The sequence below is a fragment of the Bombyx mori genome, chromosome 7 (genome assembly GCF_030269925.1).
Source record: "Bombyx mori chromosome 7, ASM3026992v2".
NCBI classification, from domain to species: domain Eukaryota; kingdom Metazoa; phylum Arthropoda; class Insecta; order Lepidoptera; family Bombycidae; genus Bombyx; species Bombyx mori.
Window position 1 is genome coordinate 11,573,073 of NC_085113.1, and position 22,973 is coordinate 11,596,045.

Sequence of the window (22,973 nt, forward strand, 5' to 3'; positions counted from 1 at the left end):
TTCGAAGGCGTAGCAGTTGGTACGTTATAAGTCAGCCTCAACTCCTGACTACGTTCCATGGCGGAACACACCGCAGTGTTTACCGGCCCTTCCTCGACCGCCATGAATTTGGCGGGTGCGGGTTCAGCCTCCGACGAGTCGGAAGGAGCGGTAGTCGCCGGTCGTTGGACCGTCTTTCGCTTCCTCCGAGTCCTTGGGTCAGCCTGGTTTCGGCTGATATACCGCCCGGCGCTGTCTTGCAGGAACAGCGGCGACTCTCGACCGCTAGACGCATATCCCCTTGCGGAGCTTCGCGTTGAGCGTAGTGAGAGCGCGCTGTCACAGCGCTCAGGGTGCACGAATGGGACCCTCTCCCTTTCGCGGTTCGTGTTACCGCCTCCTACATCTTGGCAATTGTTGCCCCCCCCAGAATACGAGGGGCTGCGTGCCTCCGATTGCTCGGAGGCACGGAGGGATTCTCCTCCCGCTGAGCGGGAGGTACCCTCCTGGGGTAATTTCTCTTTGCAATTGTCCATATTCATGATTTTCCTTTCTTATTTAACCAGGGGTGAGGTCCCCTGGGATCGGGTGATGCCCTCGGGACTGGACTCCCTCCAGCCATTCATCCCATCGCCGGGCATCGGAGCTTAGGATTGGGGCATTTTTTATAGAGGTTTACGTCCTCGCGACCCCGTACCTTGCGGCAGCGGCCACCGTCCCCCACGGAGTGGGGATTACGGGTTGGCCGGAAGTCTACCGAGTGCACAGGGCAACTCAGCAGACAACCGCCCGACGCTCGATACGAGCAACCACGGAGCCACGCCGGTGAACCGGTACCCCCCATATCTGGGGGGCGTTCCCCTGTAGCCGAAGCCGGGGACATGGCAACCAACGGCCAGCAGTCGCAGAAATGCAACGCCAGCTCCCTCCTACCACAACGGGGCACAGGGTGCCACCGCTCACGGCATGCCGGCGGACCGGTGCCATTGGAAGCTGCGTTCTCCAGAAGGAGCACTCTTCACTTGGTGAAGAGTGTGGAGGGCGCAGTCCTTCCGCTCCTCCTAGTGCTGGTTTGGTCCGCGTCATCCGATCTCTTTCGTTGCAAAGCCTAGCTAAACTATCCTAATCCTAAACCTAAACCTTAACCTAATCCTAAACCTAGGACCTTAACCTACACCTAAACCTAATCCTAAGCCTAGGACCTAAACCTAAGAATCCTTGCAACGAAAAAGATCGGACGATACCTCTGGGAATGTCGCCCAGAGGATCCCGTGATCCGCCACCTACGGACGCGCCCGGTGGAAGTCCAACATCTCCCTCGCAGACGGGGCCCACAGCACGCAATCATTGCGTGCTGTGGGCCCCGCCCAGATCCCGGGTGTCTATGGGCTCCAGTAACCACTTAACACCAGGTGGGCTGTGAGCTCGTCCAGTCATCTAAGCAATAAATAAAAAAAATCTATGACTTTTCTATCACTGTAGCGGAAGTATAGTGATTCCGGTAATTAATGTAAATCCCGTTTTTTTTTTAATGTCTCTGTAAAAGTTTGCGAGATTTTTTTAAGTTTATTGGTTCTAATATGCTCTAAGGGTTGACACATGCATTGGTATTAATATACAAATGAGACTTCAAATTAATGTTTTAGGCAAGGTTTTAGGCGGTCTTTACATTGCGGTATATGGGCTCTGCTAACAGCTTAATGCGAGCATAGCCGTGTAATATAAACTAGACGATGACGAGCTTTGCTCGGTTTTTTTTTTTTGATAACGCCATCTTGTTGTGTCTTTAAAGCGGTTAGTTGCCCTCAATTAAGAAAAATAGTATTATTATTCACCAATAGATGTCGGGAAGAGTTGATTATTGAAAACACGAATAAAATAACATTTTCTGAAAATACATCGTAGCTATATCGATTTATCGCCCCCGAAATCCCCTGTATACTAAATTTTATGAAAATCGTTGGAGCCGTTTCCGAGATTCAGATTAAATATATATTAATATACAAGAATTGCTCGTTTAAAGGTATAAGATATACTTTTAATTAATAGACGAAAACATAAGATTTTAATTTTATCTACATTCATTACAATGTTATTTTATCCTTTTAACTTCTGTTTGTTTGATGCATTTATATGCGCTTTCGATTTGTATTCTAAATACGTATTAAGCCGTAAATAACATTGGACTGGTCTAAACGTCCGCTGGTCCTATTAAAGACGCAATAACTTTATTTTAAGTTATATCTGAATACAATAACAATCGAGATGGTCAAAATTCCTTGGACCAAATTTGATCTACTCTGAATATCAAGTGGCATTTTTTTAATTTATTTTTATTGGTGTTAGGACGTCTTGTGAGTCCGCACGGGTAGGTACCACCACAGCGCCTAATTCTGAACAAGAACCAGTCGTGAACCAGAAATGCGTTTCGGTTTAAAAGGTGGTGCAGTCGTTGTAACTGTACCTGTAACCTTGGAACTCATATCTTAAGGTGGGTGGCGATATTTACGTTGTATATGTCTATGGGCTCCAGTAACCACTTAACACCAGGTGGGCTGTGAACTCGTCATCCCATCTAAGCAATAATTAAAAATTTAAAAAGTCATATAACCGTTCTAATGATCCACAAACACAATTACCAATGACTTTATTTCAACATTTTCGAACACAGCAATAGCGGTAAGATAATTGAGAAATCCTTTATTTGACAAAACGCGGACGACGAAATAGCGGCCGGCCTGGATATGACTTCACCATGGCGGATATAGATACCAGCCAGTCATACCACGAGTTCATATTATCCTACAACCGATATCCATACGGATGTTTTAACTTGAAACATCTCGAGAATACGGATTGAGGTCTTCAAACTCTTCTGCGAATATGTTTAGTTGACATTAGTTGACATGACATTCAACTATGTTTATAAATTTTGGTAAATTAATGTTTTGAGGAATTAAACCCCACAATTCATGTAGGTATTCAAAGGTAACGAGACATGTTTTCAGGGTTTTGTATTTAAAAAAAAAAGAGGACGTCCACGTGTTGCCACAAACCAGGGCTGTCGGCCAAACAAATTTATTTTAATTGCAAATATTTTCTTTTTGTCACTCTAGTTGATCTGACAATCCTATTGGAACTTCAAAATTTTGATAGGGTTGATAATTTTTTTAATGGATTTTAATTATTTTTTTTAAATAAAATGTAACTAAAAGATCAATTTGTCGTCTTCAAGTAACGCGTTTAGAGATAAAGCCCGCTTTTTATAAAATAAACTATTTGATGGAAAAAAAAACCAAATTCAGTTTGTAACTTAAATATTTTTCTAACTAGAATCGAATTTAATTGTAAATTTAAAGTTGTCTCATCTATTAATATTCTTATAAAATGTAATAATACTCTAACCAAAAAATTTGATACTTAAAAAAATAAGCAACAACAAACCATCACATAATAAATAAATTTGTACAAACTAGTGGCCCTACAATGTTTTGCAATCTTTTATTTGGTTTGAAACATTACAATGGACTTCGCGCGTTCCACTGTAACACAAACGAGGTGACAAGCCATTTTGTTTCGGCTCCACAAACGAAGGGATTTGCATTACACAAAACATTTCATTCACTAATCTACGCTTCTTAACGCGTTTTATTAGCTTGTTTTTTTTATGATTAAAGGATTACTGGTGACCGGAGGCCTTTCCAGTTTTACTAGGACAGGTGGGCGAGCAAAAGCTCAGCCAGGAGGGGTGGGGGCTGCTTCGCGAATGAACCTACTACCGGATCGGAATCGCGACCCGTTGAGAAGATCTGGCGAGGTACTCACCGGACTGATGCACGAGTTAGGTTGCATGTCGAATTCTTTGCCAAATTCGACGAGTACCGTGCCCGGGATAAATTAGCTTGGTATCGTGTATATATATATTTGTGTATGTTTGTTTGTATCTAAAATAATCTTTGACTCGTCATTGTCATTACCTTCAAGACGTACACGCACACAAGACCTACATACAATAATTGAATAGCTTCACTCTAATATTCTGACACGTGGTAGAAGTGAAACCCTCAAAAATTTTGGCTTCAAGATAATGAGACGAATGTAAAATTTCGGGAAGAGGATAATTGTAGGTTTTATTAATGATCATAGCGATACAAAGTTTGATAATTATTTTACATTTTATTCGTACATATTACATAGATTTATTCAGAATGTATTAAGTATGAATATTAGTTACGAAGCAGAGCACAAAGATAACAACGAATATAAGTAACACTGTATAATGCTTCCTATCTCATTTTCTCCCACGTTAAATCTTATGAATTTATGTATCTGTCTCTTTTTACGGTCGCTTTTTCGTTTCATCGACTTTCAAATCACAACGATGCCAAAGAAGTTTTCATTTCCAAAAACGAATATATTTGTTAGTTCGGTTTGCCACTTAAGCGTGTTTCTTGGATTTTAAACTACACGCATATATTATTAGTACATTGCTTGAGAGTAAAATAAATTAACACTGTTTTGGCGTAACATATAACGGCACTTATTACGTAGAAGTCACATCTTAAAAACAACCAGTGAGTGAAATATTGAATCAATCGCTGCCTATTCTTCAAACGAAAATTTCTTCTACAATTCACAACTAAAGCTCACATCAAAGAAAGCCTACAGATAGAAGCGCACGAACTCAATTTACAACATACACTTTTGCCGCGGCTCCAGACACATCCCATCGCTACTTAGAAGCTACCATGTGTTACATCAATCAATTTAATGATTCATTTAAAAGTCAAGTTCAACTTATACGTACTCGTAATAGCAATTTTCGCGGCTTCACAAAGTTACCAACTAAAACAGGTTCTCGCAACGGTAACATTTCTCGATGTAACGAAACATAACATTAATGACCATATTTATAAACCACGTAATTGTTCAGATCAATGCTTCGATGCTCTATTGAGGCTTGTTAGATTGTGATGCTCAAATTTTTGTAACTGCATCGTGTACTATTAGCCGTTAATGGGTTTCGCGTTATGTTTTAAACGCTTCTCAAATTACCAGCTTCATACATACCATTTCGTACAAAGCACGAGAGTAATGATATACAAGTGAATTTCGGTCATAGACACGGATCCATTAAATCCAATAACTCTAGCATTAGACGCCTACAGCTCTAGCACTTCAGGCTTAGGGACTCTGATAACCGTACTTGTCGAACTTGGCAAAGAGTTCGACGTGCAACCTTATATATGCGGGTCGCGATTCCGCTCAGAAGATCCGGCGATAGGTTGATAGATAGGTTGCACGTTAAACTCTTCTTACCAATTCGCACCCCTCCTAGCTGAGCCCTTTCTCGCCCACCTGTCCTGGTGAAACTGGAAAGGCCTCCGGGCCACCAGTAATTCTTACTTTCTTCCGAAAAAAGTGAATTTCGGTATCAAAATACATTGAACGGTTACGCGTTAGAGAAGAATTGAATACAAACGTACTAAAAGAAATTCACGTATTATTTTTTTCAACAAAAACCCTCAATCTTCGCCCACATCATTGCACATCTAAAGTATCTTAACGATTTATAAAAGGAAAACTTAAAGCCCCGCAAAAATAATTTTCCATACAAGGCCTATCACAGAATGTCGCGATACGAACGAAAGTATCAAAACGACGCGATCCTAGTAATATATTCGTCATGGACTCAATAAATCCTTCAGATTAGACTTTCGATTGCTCAAAGGAAAAAAGTCTATAAATTTACTACGAACTATTTCAAATATTTGCTATGCTAAAATAGCGTGAAGTTAAATGTTGTCGCAAAGTCAGGAACTATAAGATCGATTCTCGCGTGACACACGATTTTGCATATCGCGTATCTAAGTGTAGGACGAACAATGCTCTCAGAGTTTTCGCGACTTATTTTTAGATCATAAAACATTTCATTATATCAATATTGTCCATATTGAATTTGATATTTTTCTCAGATAGGCGGATAAGTTTACGGTCGAGCAGACGTTAAGTAGATAAAGAAGCACACCGAAAAAAAAATAAACTTATTTCTCGTCAATATTATTGTGGTGTATTGTAAAATAGTGGGTTTTCTACCCTATTTTCTACATTCATTAATATAATAATATTAAAAAGCTTAAAATCTGAATAGAATTAGAAAACTTACCCCCTTTATTTGAAGAGATACGAATAATCGGAATAATTGGATGTTAGAAGTGGACTAATTAAAATGATGATCAATATATTAAATTTACATATCAATAGGCAAAGACTATAAAGTAGCAACGAAATAGGTTTTGTACATTTTCCCCTCTGCCTCTAAACTGATTTTCTTTCTTTTTTTTATTTTGAAAAGCCTTAGTGTTGTCTGCTTTTACAAGAAAATGTAAAAACAAAAAAGGAAGAATATCTAAGTTTTGAAAATTTTTGTTTATATCAAAACCTCAATTTTCAACCAATAAACGAATATCAGTATCTACTTTATAAACGTCAAGTATTTTTAGCCGACTTTAAAAAAGAGGAGTTTCTCAATTACACTGTAATTACTTTACGTTAAAAATTGGTATTATGTAACTGAATCTTAGCACTGCGCGAGTACTGGAAAAATAACTATTAATTAAATAAACTTTTTTTTTATTGCCTAATTGGGTGGACGATCTCACAGCCCGCCTGGTGTTAAGTGGTTACCGGAGCCCATAGACATCTACTATGTAAATGCGCTACCCACCTTGAGATATAAGTTCTAAGGTCTCAACTATAGTTACAACGGCTACCCTACCCTTCAAACCGAAACGCATTACTGCTTCACGGCAGAAATAGGCGGGACGGTGGTACCTACCCGTGCAGACTCACAAGAGGTCCTACCACCAGTAAACTCACAAGAGGTCCTGCTACCAGTATTATTATTATTATTGTAATTACATTATTTCCTTAGTTTTGAATAATTCAGAGTTTCTCTTAGTCACGAACAATCATCAGATAAAATGAAATCGCAAAAAAAAATTTAATTATCAGAACGACCCGCGAAAACCTTAATCAGTTATCAAAGACCGAATCCAGTTTCGCTTTCTACTAAGAAATTTCTTTAAGCACACTCAAATATCTTCCCGTTAAGAGATTCCCAGTTGGATATAACGGACTCGCATCTGCGTCATTACAATGCTAACATATTCATTGCACAACGCGTGACATCGATCGAAATGAAAAAAAAAAACGTAATTACCTGTAGGGCTGTCGAGCGCTAGTATTTTCTTACCTTCTCAAGATACTACAGAAACTATGCAACACAAAGTGTTATAAGCCAAGGTATTTATTTATTTATTTGAGGACAGTATTCAAGGGTATGGAATGAGCTCCCCTCCATGGTGTTTCCCGAGCGCTATGACATGTCCTTCTTCAAACGAGGCTTGTGGCGAGTATTAAGCGGTAGGCAGCGGCTTGGCTCTATCCATGGCATTGCTGAATTTCATGGGCGACAGTAACCACCATCAGGTGGGTTATATGCCCGTCTGCCTATAAGGGCAATAAAAAAAATATGTGAGAATGATTTGATGTAAGACCGCTTAACACCACGTAGTCATTAATGGCGTTATCTTAAAATCTTGATGTGAGTATAATGTGTTTTGACTAAAATACGTCATTATAATTTTTTTCGGAGAAATCTGGTAATTTAATATCTATCCATGTATCAGTACATAGCATTAGCATATTTAAAACAAGCTCAACCTAGTTTGATTTTTTAAAAAAATAGATAACACGCGTCTAACTGCCATCCCTAAAACAAAGTCAGTGGCTAAAATCTATGGAGAATTTAAAGTTATAAATTCTTGAAAGATATTACATAACGATTTTCCGTAAATCGTCTTATAAAATATTAATTCAACATCTTAGGGTCAATCTGATGGCGAGTAATAGAAGTTTAGCAAACAAAACGACCACAACTCTTCGAAGAAGTCTCTGGTTTCATGACAACTAACAAATCGGCTGATGGTCAACCTTGCTTCTTTGAGTTGTTTCCAAATGTAGCATAAATATTACCGATTTAAAAAGATGGAAGCCATTTGGTAAATACTGAGAAATTGGAATACCTAATCTTTGTCGTTTAAAGGACATGCCTTGAAGTTACTCTCGTGTCGTTTCTAGAATTAAATTTTAAGTCATCTTGGCCTAAGACTTGGGTAAGACGTCCTTGTAATTACACTGAGACCTTAGAACTTATATCTCAAGGTAGGTAGGTCAGTGAGATGTGTTTATGGGTTAATTTACTCGTCGAGCCCTTCGTCGCAAGCGACGGGTTCGGCGAGGACGGTGACAGTAATGGATCGGGAGGATCCGTAATGACGTGGCAACAACATTTAAAATTAAAACCGAATTATCAATAAATTTTATCCTTTTTATCCTGTTGTTTCTGGTCGGAATATTGGAGCCTAGTTATAAAATTATTATATCGTCAACGCTTCTTGAGGCGTGAGCTAATTTTCAAGTTGGTCACCACATAACACCGGGTAAGCTGTGAGCTCGTCCACCCATCTAAGCAATAAAAAAATCGTTGTTTTATACCATTTCAAAACTCATTAAGCCATAAGCAACTTTATCACAAACAATTTACATTTCAAACTATCTTATCACCGAAATACCATCTTATCGTTCACACGGAATTTTCACCTCATTAATTTCCTAGTAATACAACTGATAGTAATTACTGCAGTATCGTATCTGAGTTGTTGATCTTTGATAGCCTCGTTCACTGCGGTTTCGAACTTTGATCATAAGCATCGAAGACCGACCGCATTGTTCTAAGTGCAGCCATTACAATGCAAATGAATACTGAATACAGTAGCTTTGATTTCTGTGGAAATCTCAATTGCGTTATACAAGTCGTCGTGGCCTAAAGGATAAGACGTCCGGTGCATTCGTGTTGAGCGATGCACCGGTGTTCGAATCCCGCAGGCGGGTACCATATTTTCTAATGAAATACGTACTCAACAAATGTTCACGATTGACTTCCACAGTGATGGAATAACATCGTATAATAAAAAAAAATCAAACCCGCAAATTTTTATTTGTGTAATTACTGGAGGTTGGACCTCTTGTGAGTTCGCGCGGGTAGGTACCAACGCCCTGCCTATTTCTGCCGCGAAGCAGTAATGCGTTTCGGTTTGAAAGGTGGGGCAACCGTTGTAACTATACTTGTGACCTTAGAACTTATATCTCATGCTGGGTGACGCATTTACGTTGTAGATGTCTATGGGCTCCAGTAACCACTTAACACCAGGTGGGCTGTGAGCTCGTCCACCCATCTAAGCAATAAAAAAAAAAAAATATATTGTCTTCTTGTAGGGTCGCTTTTTCGTTTAGTCGCATTTCAAATAAATTTATTAATTGTGAAAATATTTTAATTAGTTGACAACCTTAATTCAAATTTACACAGTGCATATAAGCCGGAAGCGCAACTATGACAAACTAAAACCATTTAGAGTACTCGCCGGAAAGAGCATCAAAAGATTTGATTGTGAGGCCGTTTTTTTTTTGTTAAGAAATACTCTTCCTGGTCTTCGCGTGTTCGTAAGTTCGGGCACGTATAAATATTAGTTACGTCTACCAGTTGTTTGTTAGATTTCAGGATGCAAAACGAATCGACCTCCTCCACTAACCTCTTAACAACACATCAATCACCCTCTTGCTTATCTGCAATAGTTTTTGCCCGCGACTTTGCCCACTTGGTATAGTTACTTTGGCATATATCTACTTATAGCGTAACCTCTCAAAAAATACCCGATTTTCAAACATTATTTATTGTTGCTCCGCTTGGTCATATTGGTCCTATTGGTCTTAGCGTGACGTTATAGCCTATAGTCTTCCTCAATGAATGAACTATCTGAAACTGAAGGAATTTTTTCAAAGCGGACCAGTAAGTAGTTCCTGAGATTAGCGCGTTCAAACAAACAAGCAAACTCTTCAGATTTATAATATTAATATAGATTTAAAATACGCTGACCATTAAATTTGGTCTTAATCCAAGAAATTACACTACTGACCAAACATTTTGCTGCAGTCCACAAGCAATACGAGGTGGCAACGATTCTTAAAATATAAGAGCCCACAAATATGTACCATTAGCTCAAGTAACCTTGTCTCATGCCATAAAGCATATGAATGCTTTGAGCAAAGCATATGAGAAATTACAAAACATATGAGGATTTTATTATGTATATGTACATATATGTCTATGTATTTCCGTCAAGTAATTATGTTCATACATAATAAAATACTTATGCTTATGGGAAAGAGAGAAAGAAAGAGAGAATACTCTAATGCCAATGAATTCTCCATCTCATGTCGCAAATTGGTATTAGAAAGCTAGGAAACCCAAAGGATCATTACTTTAATACATCACTGGCCTAAATATTTTACCTGCCATTGATAACAACACTTTTCCTCACTTCCTACCAGCAATTTCCTCGGTCCAACCTCTCGATCCCCCTTCGACGTTAGCAAATCTATTTCGCTACCCGCAACAACGTGAGCCGCTCATACTGCGTGGCGTTAAAAGTCATATTTCCTTGTAACGGATATGAAATGACTGCATAAAGCCATTTGCATTTATGCGTCTTGTCTTGTAGTAAGATTATATCAATTAGAGTTTATTGAGAGCTATTTGGCAGTGATTGTACCGCTAGTGATGTTACTCACTTGCACAGAGATACCTACTGTGAGAAAATATTTGTATTATGATCAAAAACAATTATGATATAATCTTACGAGTCAGCCGATTTTAGTAAACTTAAGATCGGAAAGTGAATTTCTGGGTTCATCTGTGTTCAGAAGGTTATCGAAGGTTGGGGTCATCAAATATGATTCATCTTCTATCTCTATATATAAAAATGAATTGCTGTTCCTTAGTCTTGCTAAAACTCGAGAACGGCTGGACCGATTTGGCTAATTTTGGTCTTGTATTATTTGTGGAAGTCCAGAGAAGATTTAAAACGGTAGATAAATATGAAAATGCTCGGAATTAAACAAAAATAACAATTTTGTTTTTCCTTTGATGTGTCCCCCGTCGGACGGATTCCTTTTGTTTGTTTTAAGTTTATTTTATACAAAAGTTTAGGTCTTTTATTTATCGATTGAGGCACTACGAAGTCTGCCGGGTCAGCTAGTTTGTTCATAAAAAAATCATAAGGTATTTTCCTGGTGGCGCGTATGTGAACCCACCAGGTAACTACCATCTGGCTATCCCTGTCGCGAAGTAGGCATGTGTTCCTTTTACAAAAGTCGAACAGCCGTTATACAATTAAGATCTGATCTTATAATGCAGGTGGTGGCTTTCACGTTGTGATGTCTATGGAAACCACCACTTAGGACGAGGAGAGGGATAAGCTCCTTAACTTGTCTAGAGCATGATGATGTCGATTTATTTTCCTCTACCTAATCGCCGTTACTCTAAATGGAGATTCTAGCTACGCTCAGCCGTAATGCGTTTCGGTTTGAAGGGCGGGGCAGCCGTTGTAACTATACTGAGACCTTAGAACTTATATCTCAAGGTGGGTGGCGCATTTACGTTTTAGATGTCTAAGGGCTCCAGTAACCACTTAACACCAGGTGGGCTGTGAGCACGTCCACCCATCTAAGCAATAAAAAAAAAAGCGATCTTACGGGCTCAATCTGAGATAATTTTCTCACACCAGCCCTAGCAAAAGCAGTGCTTCGCTGACTCTAACCACCGAAATGTAATCGCGATCCACTGAGAAGATCCGGCGAGAAACTTAGTGGGTGACGATAATCACTACATAATGTTAAACAAAGTCGCTTCCTCTGTCCCTATATCCCTATGTATGCTTAAATCTTTAAAACTACGCAACGGATTTTGATGCGGTTTTTTTTTAATAGATAGCGTGATTGAAGAGGAAGTTTTATATTTTGGGAGATATACGACAAAGAGGAAGATCTTCCACGGAGCGGGTGATATTTGCTCGGTAGACCGACGGTCTAAATATTGTTGTTCGGAACTTGTTTATATGCAAGCTTATCTTGAAAATGTCGTAAGCGAGATTCAGGCATCTGTCAAATATCTTGCGTTGTACGATGGCTACCGGCACATCACTCCCCTCCGAGACTGGAGGTCATGTCATTTAATTAGCATCGTCCGGTGGTAGCGGTGTTGATATAATAACATCCACTAAATAGTTGAGAAATCAATAATAAGTTACAGTTTCCGAAGCGAAGCTAGGGCGGGTCGCTAGTAATCTCTAAATGGAAAAACAAAATGGCGTTAAATTCTTTTAATCGCGTACTATTAACGTAAAATTTAGCTCACAGAATACCTATTTTACAATTATACGTTACGGCCTAAAGGATAGGATAGCCTGTAGTCCGATAGAATTGAAGCTTTAACCTTATAACTCATGGCACCTTCGATAGCCGCTACACAGTGTCGTTAAAAAAAAACCATCAAAATCGACTTCGATGAGTAATAATAATAAACATTTATTCCAAACACAAATTAAGTACAAAAAATAAATAAAAAGATAACAAAAATAACGAGGCTTGGAAACGGTTACCGGCTCAGCAATGCCTAACAGTAACGTATGAGTATTTTATTTATCAACAACGTGCCTAAAGAATGCCGAGTGCATTTCTCGTGTCATTACACATTCGAATACCTAGTGCTTCGCGTGTACTTAGTGTCGATACAATCGAATGATCGGGTTACGTTTGATTACAATCGTAATAATGTTCAAGGCATTGCACGATACTAGCGCGCGGTAGCAAAAAGAACAAATATCTGATTGTAACATTTGAATTTCGATTGTACTGTGTGATTAGTTTTTGTTCGATTGATTTTCAAAATATTCTTGTTCTACTTTTTTTTTTTTAATTGTTTTGACCGGTAATTTAAAATAATTACAAAAAATAACAGCTCGATTCTTTGTTCGATTTAGATTTCGAATTTAGAACTCTCGTTCTCAATTTGAAAATTGTGATTTTTTAAAGAATGACTATTAATAACATTCACAGAATGTATTCTATTTTTTTTTAAATAGAGTCACAATTTTTTTTTTAAATACAGCCCCGGTACCATTGCAATTGAGACTTAAATTTTAGGCATCAAGAGCTTTCGCGATGTGGCGCCTAGGACTTATCGAGTTCATCGTGAGCTCGTGCACTTAGCTAATAAAAAACTAAAGTTCAAGGCTGTCCAGAACTTTTCAATCGTAACATTGCGTTAGTTAAAAAGCATTGAGTAACGATCGCTTGCCCCGTTACAAGTTGCTTCACCCGACCTCACAATCGCGATACAAACAAACAACAGTAGCCGCACGAACGTAATGGACATAGCGATCGCTATCGTCATACGGAGCTGTGCGTTATTATTTATTCGCCTACAGAGACGGGCGTCTCTGTGTTTCTATTTATCCTATGGTTAGGTCGTAAGGATACCTTCTGACATCTTCCACAAAACACCTCCTTCACCTTAACCTCGTCCTAAAGAGGGTGGTGGAATTGACATTGTAATCTAATCTACAACTAAGTAGTGTAAAAAGTTTCAATAACTGCGTTCAAATAAATAAAAAACTGTAGTTCTAATTTATGGTTTGAGTTTCGAATTAAAAAACCATATTTAAAATTTGTAGTACAGGAATGTTAATCAGCATTACCGTTTGTTTATGAACAATCAGAGTGTCAAGTGATATAGAATTAAACTAATTTAAATTTGAACTTCGAATTCCGTTACATAAGTGAAAGAATACGATGTTCTTTTTCTATATTCTACCATGTTCGTTATCGAATATGGTAGTTTTTTTTTATTTTTTTTTTATTATCGTTCATATTGGTGGACGAGCTCACGGCCCACCTGGTGATAAGTGATTACCGGAGCCCATAGACATACGTACACAACGTAAATGCGCCACCCACTTTGAGACAAGCGTTCTAAGGTCTCAGTTTTAACAGTACAACGGCTGCACTACTGTCTCAATCAGAAACGCATTACTGCTTCACGGCAGAAATAAGGTACCTACCCTCAAGCTACACACAAATAAAAAAGTAATTTAAATCATTAAAACGACGAGTCCATTGTCTCACCGTGTCTGATGCTTACAAGCTACGATAAAAATACCAGTTCAGCTTGTATGTACCCTTATGTACGTAATAAAAAGCTCCTTTCGCGCTTACGGATTCGAACAACGGACTTTCTTGCCGCGGACCACCGGCACACACACCCGAGGGCGACACAAATCAAAACATCCACAAACAAACGGACAACAATGTGTTATTACCTAATATTAAAAGCTCTATTAGCGTCTCTATGCTGTTATTATCCCGATATTTAGATGTCAAATCTTAATTGTAAGTTAACTTTTTGTTGCCGTGTTGTGTAATCAAAAGATAAGAAACTGAAATATCTCAGTAAAATGCGCTATCGATTTATTCAAGGATTGTAATAATTACTATACTAATCATCTTTTTACTGGTGGTAGGAGGTCTTGTGGGTCCGCACGGGTAGGTACCACCATCCTACCTATTTGTCCCGTGAAGCAGTAATGCGTTTCAGTTTGAAAGGTGGGGCAATCGTTGTAACTATAGTGAGACCTTAGAACTCATGTCTTAAGGTGGGTGACTTAATTTACGCTGTAGATGTCTATGTGCTCCGGTAGCCACTTAACACCACCACCACTTCTGGCTTTGGGATTGACGGACCTTTCCTATAACCAGGGATTGTTTGAGGTCTCTTGGTCTCTGGAGGGACTTCGGTTCTCTCTGTGTTTTGCACCGTATGTACCATGGCGAAGGTCAAAGGAACCTTTTTCCGTAACGCCTGGTCTACGTTCATTCAAGATGCGATTTTAGAGATATTTTTCGCCAAGTTTCAACCGGCTTTGCCATAACTTCCATCTACCGTACTTCGGGAAGGCTATGACGTGTCTTCTTGGAACAAGGTTTGAGGAGAACCTGGCTAGAAGCTGCTGATTCTCATTAGTGACGGTGATGACATACCATCAATAAAATAATACTAACAAATCATAATTCGCTGTCATTGTCAAGAAATCTCAATTGAAAAACAGGCACTGGTAAGTCTGTTGGGCATTAATGGAACTACGACAGAACTTATAGGTATATAGTCATTAAAACAAACAAACAAACAAGCATATTGGTTTTTAAACGTATTTGCCATATGCCTGATTGGACAGATTCGAAAATCAACAAAACATTTAAATCGATGAAGCAACTATGGACTTGTTATGACGTGATCGTGGATCCAATGGACCAATGCTAGGGCAGATGTTGGCAATTTTTTTTCAAGGATAGCCTCATGCCTGGCCCTCCAGTAGTGAAGCCAGAATAGTCGAAGCTACTGGCTGATGTGCAGGCAAAAACAAGGGTCTTAACCAAAACAATTGAATTAGGTATATAAGTATTTAATATTTCGTTTCTGTAAAGGCTACTTTCGATTTGCTTAGCATCAAATTCTGAAAATTGAAGTTTAAGTTCAGCCCTTAGTTTGATAAATACTATTGTTACATAAAAACCAGTTTAATTTCGTCTACACACCGTCTAGCGTAGTCAAAACAGATTTTATGTTAATCTCAAAATGGCGAACATTTTTAATGTGCTCTTATATTGGAACCGGTTCTTTTGTTTTAAATAACTAAAGCAGAATTCTTTCGTGTCTGGTGATTTACATTGAGAATAAATTTAATTAGGTTACATTAGTGTGTTTAGAATTACGAATTTGACATAGCTTTTTAACTTAATTACGAAATAATATATGACGACGAGAGGCTGGTTCCATGGTGTTTTTAAAATGGTGACGTCAGCGTTGCTGAGGCTCTTCTCTTCATCATTATCATTGCCTTCCATAGTGACAGTAGTTAAGACTCGCTTTTCCAATGAATACGATTTATTACATTTCAAGTGTACAACGATAACAGTAGCGAAGCTCCGCCTCGGTCGGCTGCTCGGGTCGGAATGTTTCGTGCGACAATAGTCACTCGTATTTATAGTAGAAAGCGGGGGTATCTTAGTCATGAATTCTCTTGAATACCGTCTTAAACGGTTTTTGACATACGTAACGTTAAGGAAACAATTAACTTTAACTATTTTTAGTTAACTAAATAGTGGTGTTGTGCATATTACATATTATACTCGTAGTTTAATAACATATACATAAATGTAAACTTGGTTACTTTGGTCACATTGCTCGGCGGCCACCAGACAACCTAGAAAAAATTACTGTGGTGGGCAAGGTAGAAGGAAACAGATCCGCTGGCCGGCCACAAACCGTTGGTCAGATCAGATAGCTGCGCTCACTGGACTCTCTGTTGTAACTATAGTGAGACCTTAGAACTCATGTCTTAAGGTGGGTGACTTAATTTACGCTGTAGATGTCTATGTGCTCCGGTAGCCACTTAACACCACCACCACTTCTGGCTTTGGGATTGACGGACCTTTCCTATAACCAGGGATTGTTTGAGGTCTCTTGGTCTCTGGAGGGACTTCGGTTCTCTCTGTGTTTTGCACCGTATGTACCATGGCGAAGGTCAAAGGAACCTTTTTCCGTAACGCCTGGTCTACGTTCATTCAAGATGCGATTTTAGAGATATTTTTCGCCAAGTTTCAACCGGCTTTGCCATAACTTCCATCTACCGTACTTCGGGAAGGCTATGACGTGTCTTCTTGGAACAAGGTTTGAGGAGAACCTGGCTAGAAGCTGCTGATTCTCATTAGTGACGGTGATGACATACCATCAATAAAATAATACTAACAAATCATAATTCGCTGTCATTGTCAAGAAATCTCAATTGAAAAACAGGCACTGGTAAGTCTGTTGGGCATTAATGGAACTACGACAGAACTTATAGGTATATAGTCATTAAAACAAACAAACAAACAAGCATATTGGTTTTTAAACGTATTTGCCATATGCCTGATTGGACAGATTCGAAAATCAACAAAACATTTAAATCGATGAAGCAACTATGGACTTGTTATGACGTGATCGTGGATCCAATGGACCAATGCTAGGGCAGATGTTGGCAATTTTTTTTCAAGGATAGCCTCATGCCTGGCCCTCCAGTAGTGAAGCCAGAATAGTCGAAGCTACTGGCTGATGTGCAGGCAAAAACAAGGGTCTTAACCAAAACAATTGAATTAGGTATATAAGTATTTAATATTTCGTTTCTGTAAAGGCTACTTTCGATTTGCTTAGCATCAAATTCTGAAAATTGAAGTTTAAGTTCAGCCCTTAGTTTGATAAATACTATTGTTACATAAAAACCAGTTTAATTTCGTCTACACACCGTCTAGCGTAGTCAAAACAGATTTTATGTTAATCTCAAAATGGCGAACATTTTTAATGTGCTCTTATATTGGAACCGGTTCTTTTGTTTTAAATAACTAAAGCAGAATTCTTTCGTGTCTGGTGATTTACATTGAGAATAAATTTAATTAGGTTACATTAGTGTGTTTAGAATTACGAATTTGACATAGCTTTTTAACTTAATTACGAAATAATATATGACGACGAGAGGCTGGTTCCATGGTGTTTTTAAAATGGTGACGTCAGCGTTGCTGAGGCTCTTCTCTTCATCATTATCATTGCCTTCCATAGTGACAGTAGTTAAGACTCGCTTTTCCAATGAATACGATTTATTACATTTCAAGTGTACAACGATAACAGTAGCGAAGCTCCGCCTCGGTCGGCTGCTCGGGTCGGAATGTTTCGTGCGACAATAGTCACTCGTATTTATAGTAGAAAGCGGGGGTATCTTAGTCATGAATTCTCTTGAATACCGTCTTAAACGGTTTTTGACATACGTAACGTTAAGGAAACAATTAACTTTAACTATTTTTAGTTAACTAAATAGTGGTGTTGTGCATATTACATATTATACTCGTAGTTTAATAACATATACATAAATGTAAACTTGGTTACTTTGGTCACATTGCTCGGCGGCCACCAGACAACCTAGAAAAAATTACTGTGGTGGGCAAGGTAGAAGGAAACAGATCCGCTGGCCGGCCACAAACCGTTGGTCAGATCAGATAGCTGCGCTCACTGGACTCTCTGTTGCGACCGCCCTGAGAGGAGCCAAAAACCGAAGGAAATGGAAGCTGATACAAAGAACCACGAAGGGCTTTCAGGGACGCGACCTTCAGCAATGAAGTATGCGTCTAGGAAGAAGAAGAAGAAGAAATGTGAACAAATCACGCACGGTCATCCGGCCCCAATTTAGGATTCCCTGCGTTATAGATACCAGAGACTGACATACATATTTATATGCGTTTTCTAATTAAATACTTATTTTAACAATGTTTTTATTCCTTATATCGTGGTAGTTTTTCGTGGAACATGGAACACGCATGATATCTGGTAGTTTTTTTTTAACTCTAGCTAATCCTTTTACGAATTATACCGAGGAAGATTGAAGTAGTACTTTTCTTCCTATTCCTCCCAGGAGACCACGTCTTGAGAAAGGCGCACGAGAAGCGTGACGTGAGTCACGCAAGACCCGCAAGTTTTTTTCTCCTACCTATGCTGATAGCCTTGAGTGGCTATATTAGCGTGTAGGTGAGCTCTCGGGGCTCAAACCGGAGGTGTTGCTAACACTGGCCCTAGCAAGAGCAGTGCTTCGCAGAATCTACGACCGGATCGGAAACGCGACCGACTCAGAAGATCCGGTGAGAAACTCAGTGAGTCAGCTAGACCCGCAAGGCAAGTGGTACTTATCTGCGTAATACTTGCCTTATACTGCTAAGAAGCACTAACATAGCGACATTGTTTGAATCGAGTACTCTAGGAGTCGTATTTTTTTTTATTTTATTTTTCGGGCCGGGGTCCGAACCTCCTACGAGGTCCCCGCGCCTAGGGGGCGCGCGGGGTATGTGAGACTCTAGGAGTCGTAGCCCTTAACTTGAGATCAGTAGATCTAAGGAGCTCCCGGTCTAAGATGAAGTGAAAGTTTTATAAGAATAGTTTTAAATTTCTGTTTCATTAATGGGCTGAATGAATCTGTAAGCTGTGTACATCTGGCAACGTAACTCATCACTATTTTATAAAATTTCGTTGCCTTAAAAAACGGATGTTTATACCGCCATATTTAAATGCGATCACAATTCATTCGCAAACTTGTTTTGCATAATTTAATTTCGTTTCTTTAATTTTATGATTTAAAATAAAAACATAGATTTAATGCATTCAACACGCGTAACAAATAAAAGTGAATGCCTCCAAATAAAATGTTACGATCGTTTAGATTTTTATGGATTTAATAAATTTACGCGCCAATAATGTCGATTGAAAAGTTTTTTATTGCACTGCTAAAACGTGACTGACTACTGCGGTGTTGTGATATGTATTGTAAAATTCTTCCTTTGTTTTAGTATGAATTTCATAGGCCCAGAGAAATGTCTATTCTATCAGCCTATCCTCGCGAACCTCAATAGGTCGTCGGTCCGTCTTGTGGTTTTTATTTTTTTATTGCTTAGGTGGGTGGACGAGCTCACAGCCCACCTGGTATTAAGTGGTTACTGGAGCCTATAGAATCTGCAACGTAAATGCGCCACCCACCTTGAGATATAAGTTCTAAGGTCACAGTATAGTTACAACGGCTGCCCTACCCTTCAAATCGAAACGCATTACTGCTTCACGGCAGAAATAGGCAGGGTGGTGGTACCTACCCGTGTGGACTCAGAAGAGGTCCTACCACCAGTAAAAGTGGTACCGTGGTAAGAGATCTTGAACACACCAAAGAAATTGATGTGATATAATGCAATGCTGATCCTTGGTAAGCGAAAAACAAACGGACTTCCTTCTCTATCTGTTTAATGATTGTAGTAATAGTAACCAGTGTTTTTAGAGAGATAAAGGCTGTAAAAGTTTAATAGATAATTGAAAAGTTCGCTAAGCAACCAAACGATTATAAGCCGATTCATGGAAATCCCGAGTGACTAACGTCCATCGGGTCGGCTAGTTTTAAATAACATTATGCGATAACACAGCGACAACGTATAAACTAATAAAATAAAATCTGTCTATATATGTAAAAATGAATTGCTGTTAGTTATTCTCGGTAAAACTCGAGAACGGCTGGACCGATTTGGCTAATTTTGGTCTTGAATTATTCGTGGAAGTCCAGAGAAGGTTTAAAAGGTAGATAAATACGAAAATGCTGGGAATTAAATAAAAATAACAATTTTGTTGATGTGTCCCCCGTCGGACAGATTTCTTTTGTTTGTTTTAAGTTTATTTTATACAAAAGTTTAGCTCTTTTATTTATCGATTGAGGCACTACGAAGTCTGCCGGGTCAGCTAGTAAAATCTATACTAATATTATAAAGCTGAAGAGTTTTTGTTTGAACGCGCTAATCTCAGGAGCCACTGGTCCGATTTGAAAAATTATTTCAGTGTTAGATAGCCCATTTATTGAGGAAGGCTATAGGCTACAGAACATCACGGTAAGGCCAGTACAAGTGGAGCACCAATAAAGAATGTTTCAAAATAGGTGTTTAAATAAGCTCCTTAACATTCTATAATTCAAAAATATGTTCACTTTCAACGTAAATGAAGCGGGGGTAAAATTTTGCGTTATGCCAAAGTGATTATTCCACGCGGACGGAGCCGCAGGCAAAAGCTAGTATAGTAATAGAAACTCACTGTAAACGCTGTTTTCTTCTGTGGTACCGTTGACGACGCCATTGGGCAACAGTTGCAGGTACCGATTCTTGAGGAACATCTGTATAGTGCGCGAGGTGCCCGTGATGTGGCTCAGGTTGGCGGAGCGCTGCGCTCGCGGCTCGGGGGCCGGCGCCGCCGCACAGGAGGCCAGCGCCAGCGCCGCGAGGAGCAGCCGCAGCGGGCGCGTGCGCTGACGCATGGCGCGCCGCGCCCATGGCAGCCGCCCGGGCGCCGTCACTGCACAACGCGCCTGCGCATACCCCGCACTCAACTTCCCCTAGCTTCTCTGTCTTCCGCGACTTCTATCACTCACTAGACTAGGTAAACGCTGCTTCCCCTAACTTCTCTGTCTTCCGCGACTTCTATCACTCACTAGCCCGAAACGGGGCTTATCAATATCGCGCAATTCGAACAGTTCGTTTGCGCGTCGCTAGCATCGTGTCAGTTTTATTTCGTATTCAATGTTTCACCATTCCGGCTCGGGTTCGCGACACTTCGGTTTGCGGTCAGGCGGCGCCGCTAACGATCCGATGTTTGCGGACAGCACGACGCGCGATCTGTAACAAATAATGGTTTCGTGTTTACATCACTCGACTGTACAAATTGGAAATCAATATCGAATTCGTTCTAAGCCGAATGAGTATCTATCGAGGTCGTTCTAATTATAATGAGTTGATTAAATTAATTAACAAAGTCTAGCCGCTGTGGAATGTCATGACATTATCTAGTTCGAGAAATAAAAGTGAAATGTAGCTACGTACAGTGCTGAGTTTAATTATACTAATAAACACAACGAAACATGTGATTCAACAAGTCATTTACAGTTTAAATTGGTGCATGAAAACTCAGAATGTGCTCAGAATCTCGCATGAACGTAACTGATATTACCTACCCGAAGCATAATTTCCTATATTTGAATTACTCATTTCCTTTTACAATTAAAAGACAAATAAAACATTAGTTATCCTCCAAAAATATTTGTTTTTAAAAGTTTGAGCACACAATTCTCTTCACTGATTAGCAGAACTAAAACGTACTGTGCAAAGATCTCAAAAACACACACATATACACACACAGTTTTGAATTGAAAAATTGCTAATAAACATAGTAACTAGGTGTGAATAATTTCTTCCACATCGGCTAATCGAAATCGCCGTGATGTTTGTGGGAAATAACAGTACTCAAAGAATTCGCATAATGCCGTGCACGTATAGATTTTTATGAGGTCGTTAAAGATTATAATTTCCCCACAAAATGACGTATGCCACTTGAAACCGAGAAGAACATAATAAGTAAGTCTTTTTAGGTCAAATATCTATGTTGTCATGAGTAATAGAAAAGGACAAAGGGTACCTTTCAACGGAAACAAAATTAATGAATTTCTAGAATTAGGGCGGGAGCTAGTTGTTGAAATGATTGAATATGCAATTTCGAAAAGGGCACATGTCGCATATTTTGTCAAATACGTTTTTTCATGTACACGTAGTTTTGAGGCTTACCTACACCCATTTTATAATAATTCCAGTAATTTTCAATTGCTAATTAACACTAAAATATATCTCAAAGTTAATATTTTAAATTTTACACTGCTTTAGAAAATAATCAGTTTTTTTTTTCATTTCCTGAACATTTTACATTTTCAGAGATTATCCCCTTTTCGAAATTGCATATTCAATTACTTTTTACACACAGACAAGGATGTCTGAAATGATAACTTCTTTTATCAATTGTTTTACGCATTCATTCAATTTGTTATTTTATTATGAAGTTTTTACGGTAAATCAAGAAATCACACTGCCGTTACGTACGACTCCTGAAATTGACATAATTTATTCAATGACCGCGATCGAAATGATTTTTTTTTTTTGGTCAGGAGGAAATCGCCGGCTCCCACACTCCCCTGGAGATGGCGGGCGGGGTATGTCGGAGTTGAACCGACTAAAACCTCCTGTCGCTCAACAACCAACGTCCAAACCTCGCATGAGACAGAACTCATGAAAAGGCAAGGGGGGAGAGTGAAGCGTTTAGTTCCGAGCACATCTCTCCCATCACCCTCCCCCTGATCGAAATGCTATTATTTTTATGAAAAACGATAATATGGAGTGAAATGAAATGAAATAAAGATGATTAATTTGAGACATTAATCAACTGGGATGAAATTAAATGAAATGAAATGATATAGGATGAAATATAATCTCAGTAAAATGGTGGTCATTTACTGAGATTTTTCAGTGGACTTTTTGGAGGATCCCGAGAACCTACGTCCAGTGGCTTTGATTCATTTCCCACATTTGTGCACTTTCACAGATACTAAACA

General features: G+C 39.1%; 1 protein-coding gene across 3 annotated transcripts in view; it reads right to left on the bottom strand.

Moving 5' to 3' along the window:
- LOC105841828 (fibroblast growth factor 16) overlaps nucleotides 1–22,973 on the bottom strand; it is a 304,854-nt gene that overhangs the window by 207,645 nt on the left and 74,236 nt on the right. For all 3 annotated transcript variants that reach the window (XM_038011895.2, XM_038011896.2, XM_038011897.2), the window contains one exon: nucleotides 20,636–21,213. In XM_038011895.2, coding sequence (XP_037867823.1) covers nucleotides 20,636–20,855 — 220 coding nt within the window. In that variant the 5' untranslated portion in view covers nucleotides 20,856–21,213. The remainder of the gene's footprint in view (nucleotides 1–20,635; nucleotides 21,214–22,973) is intronic.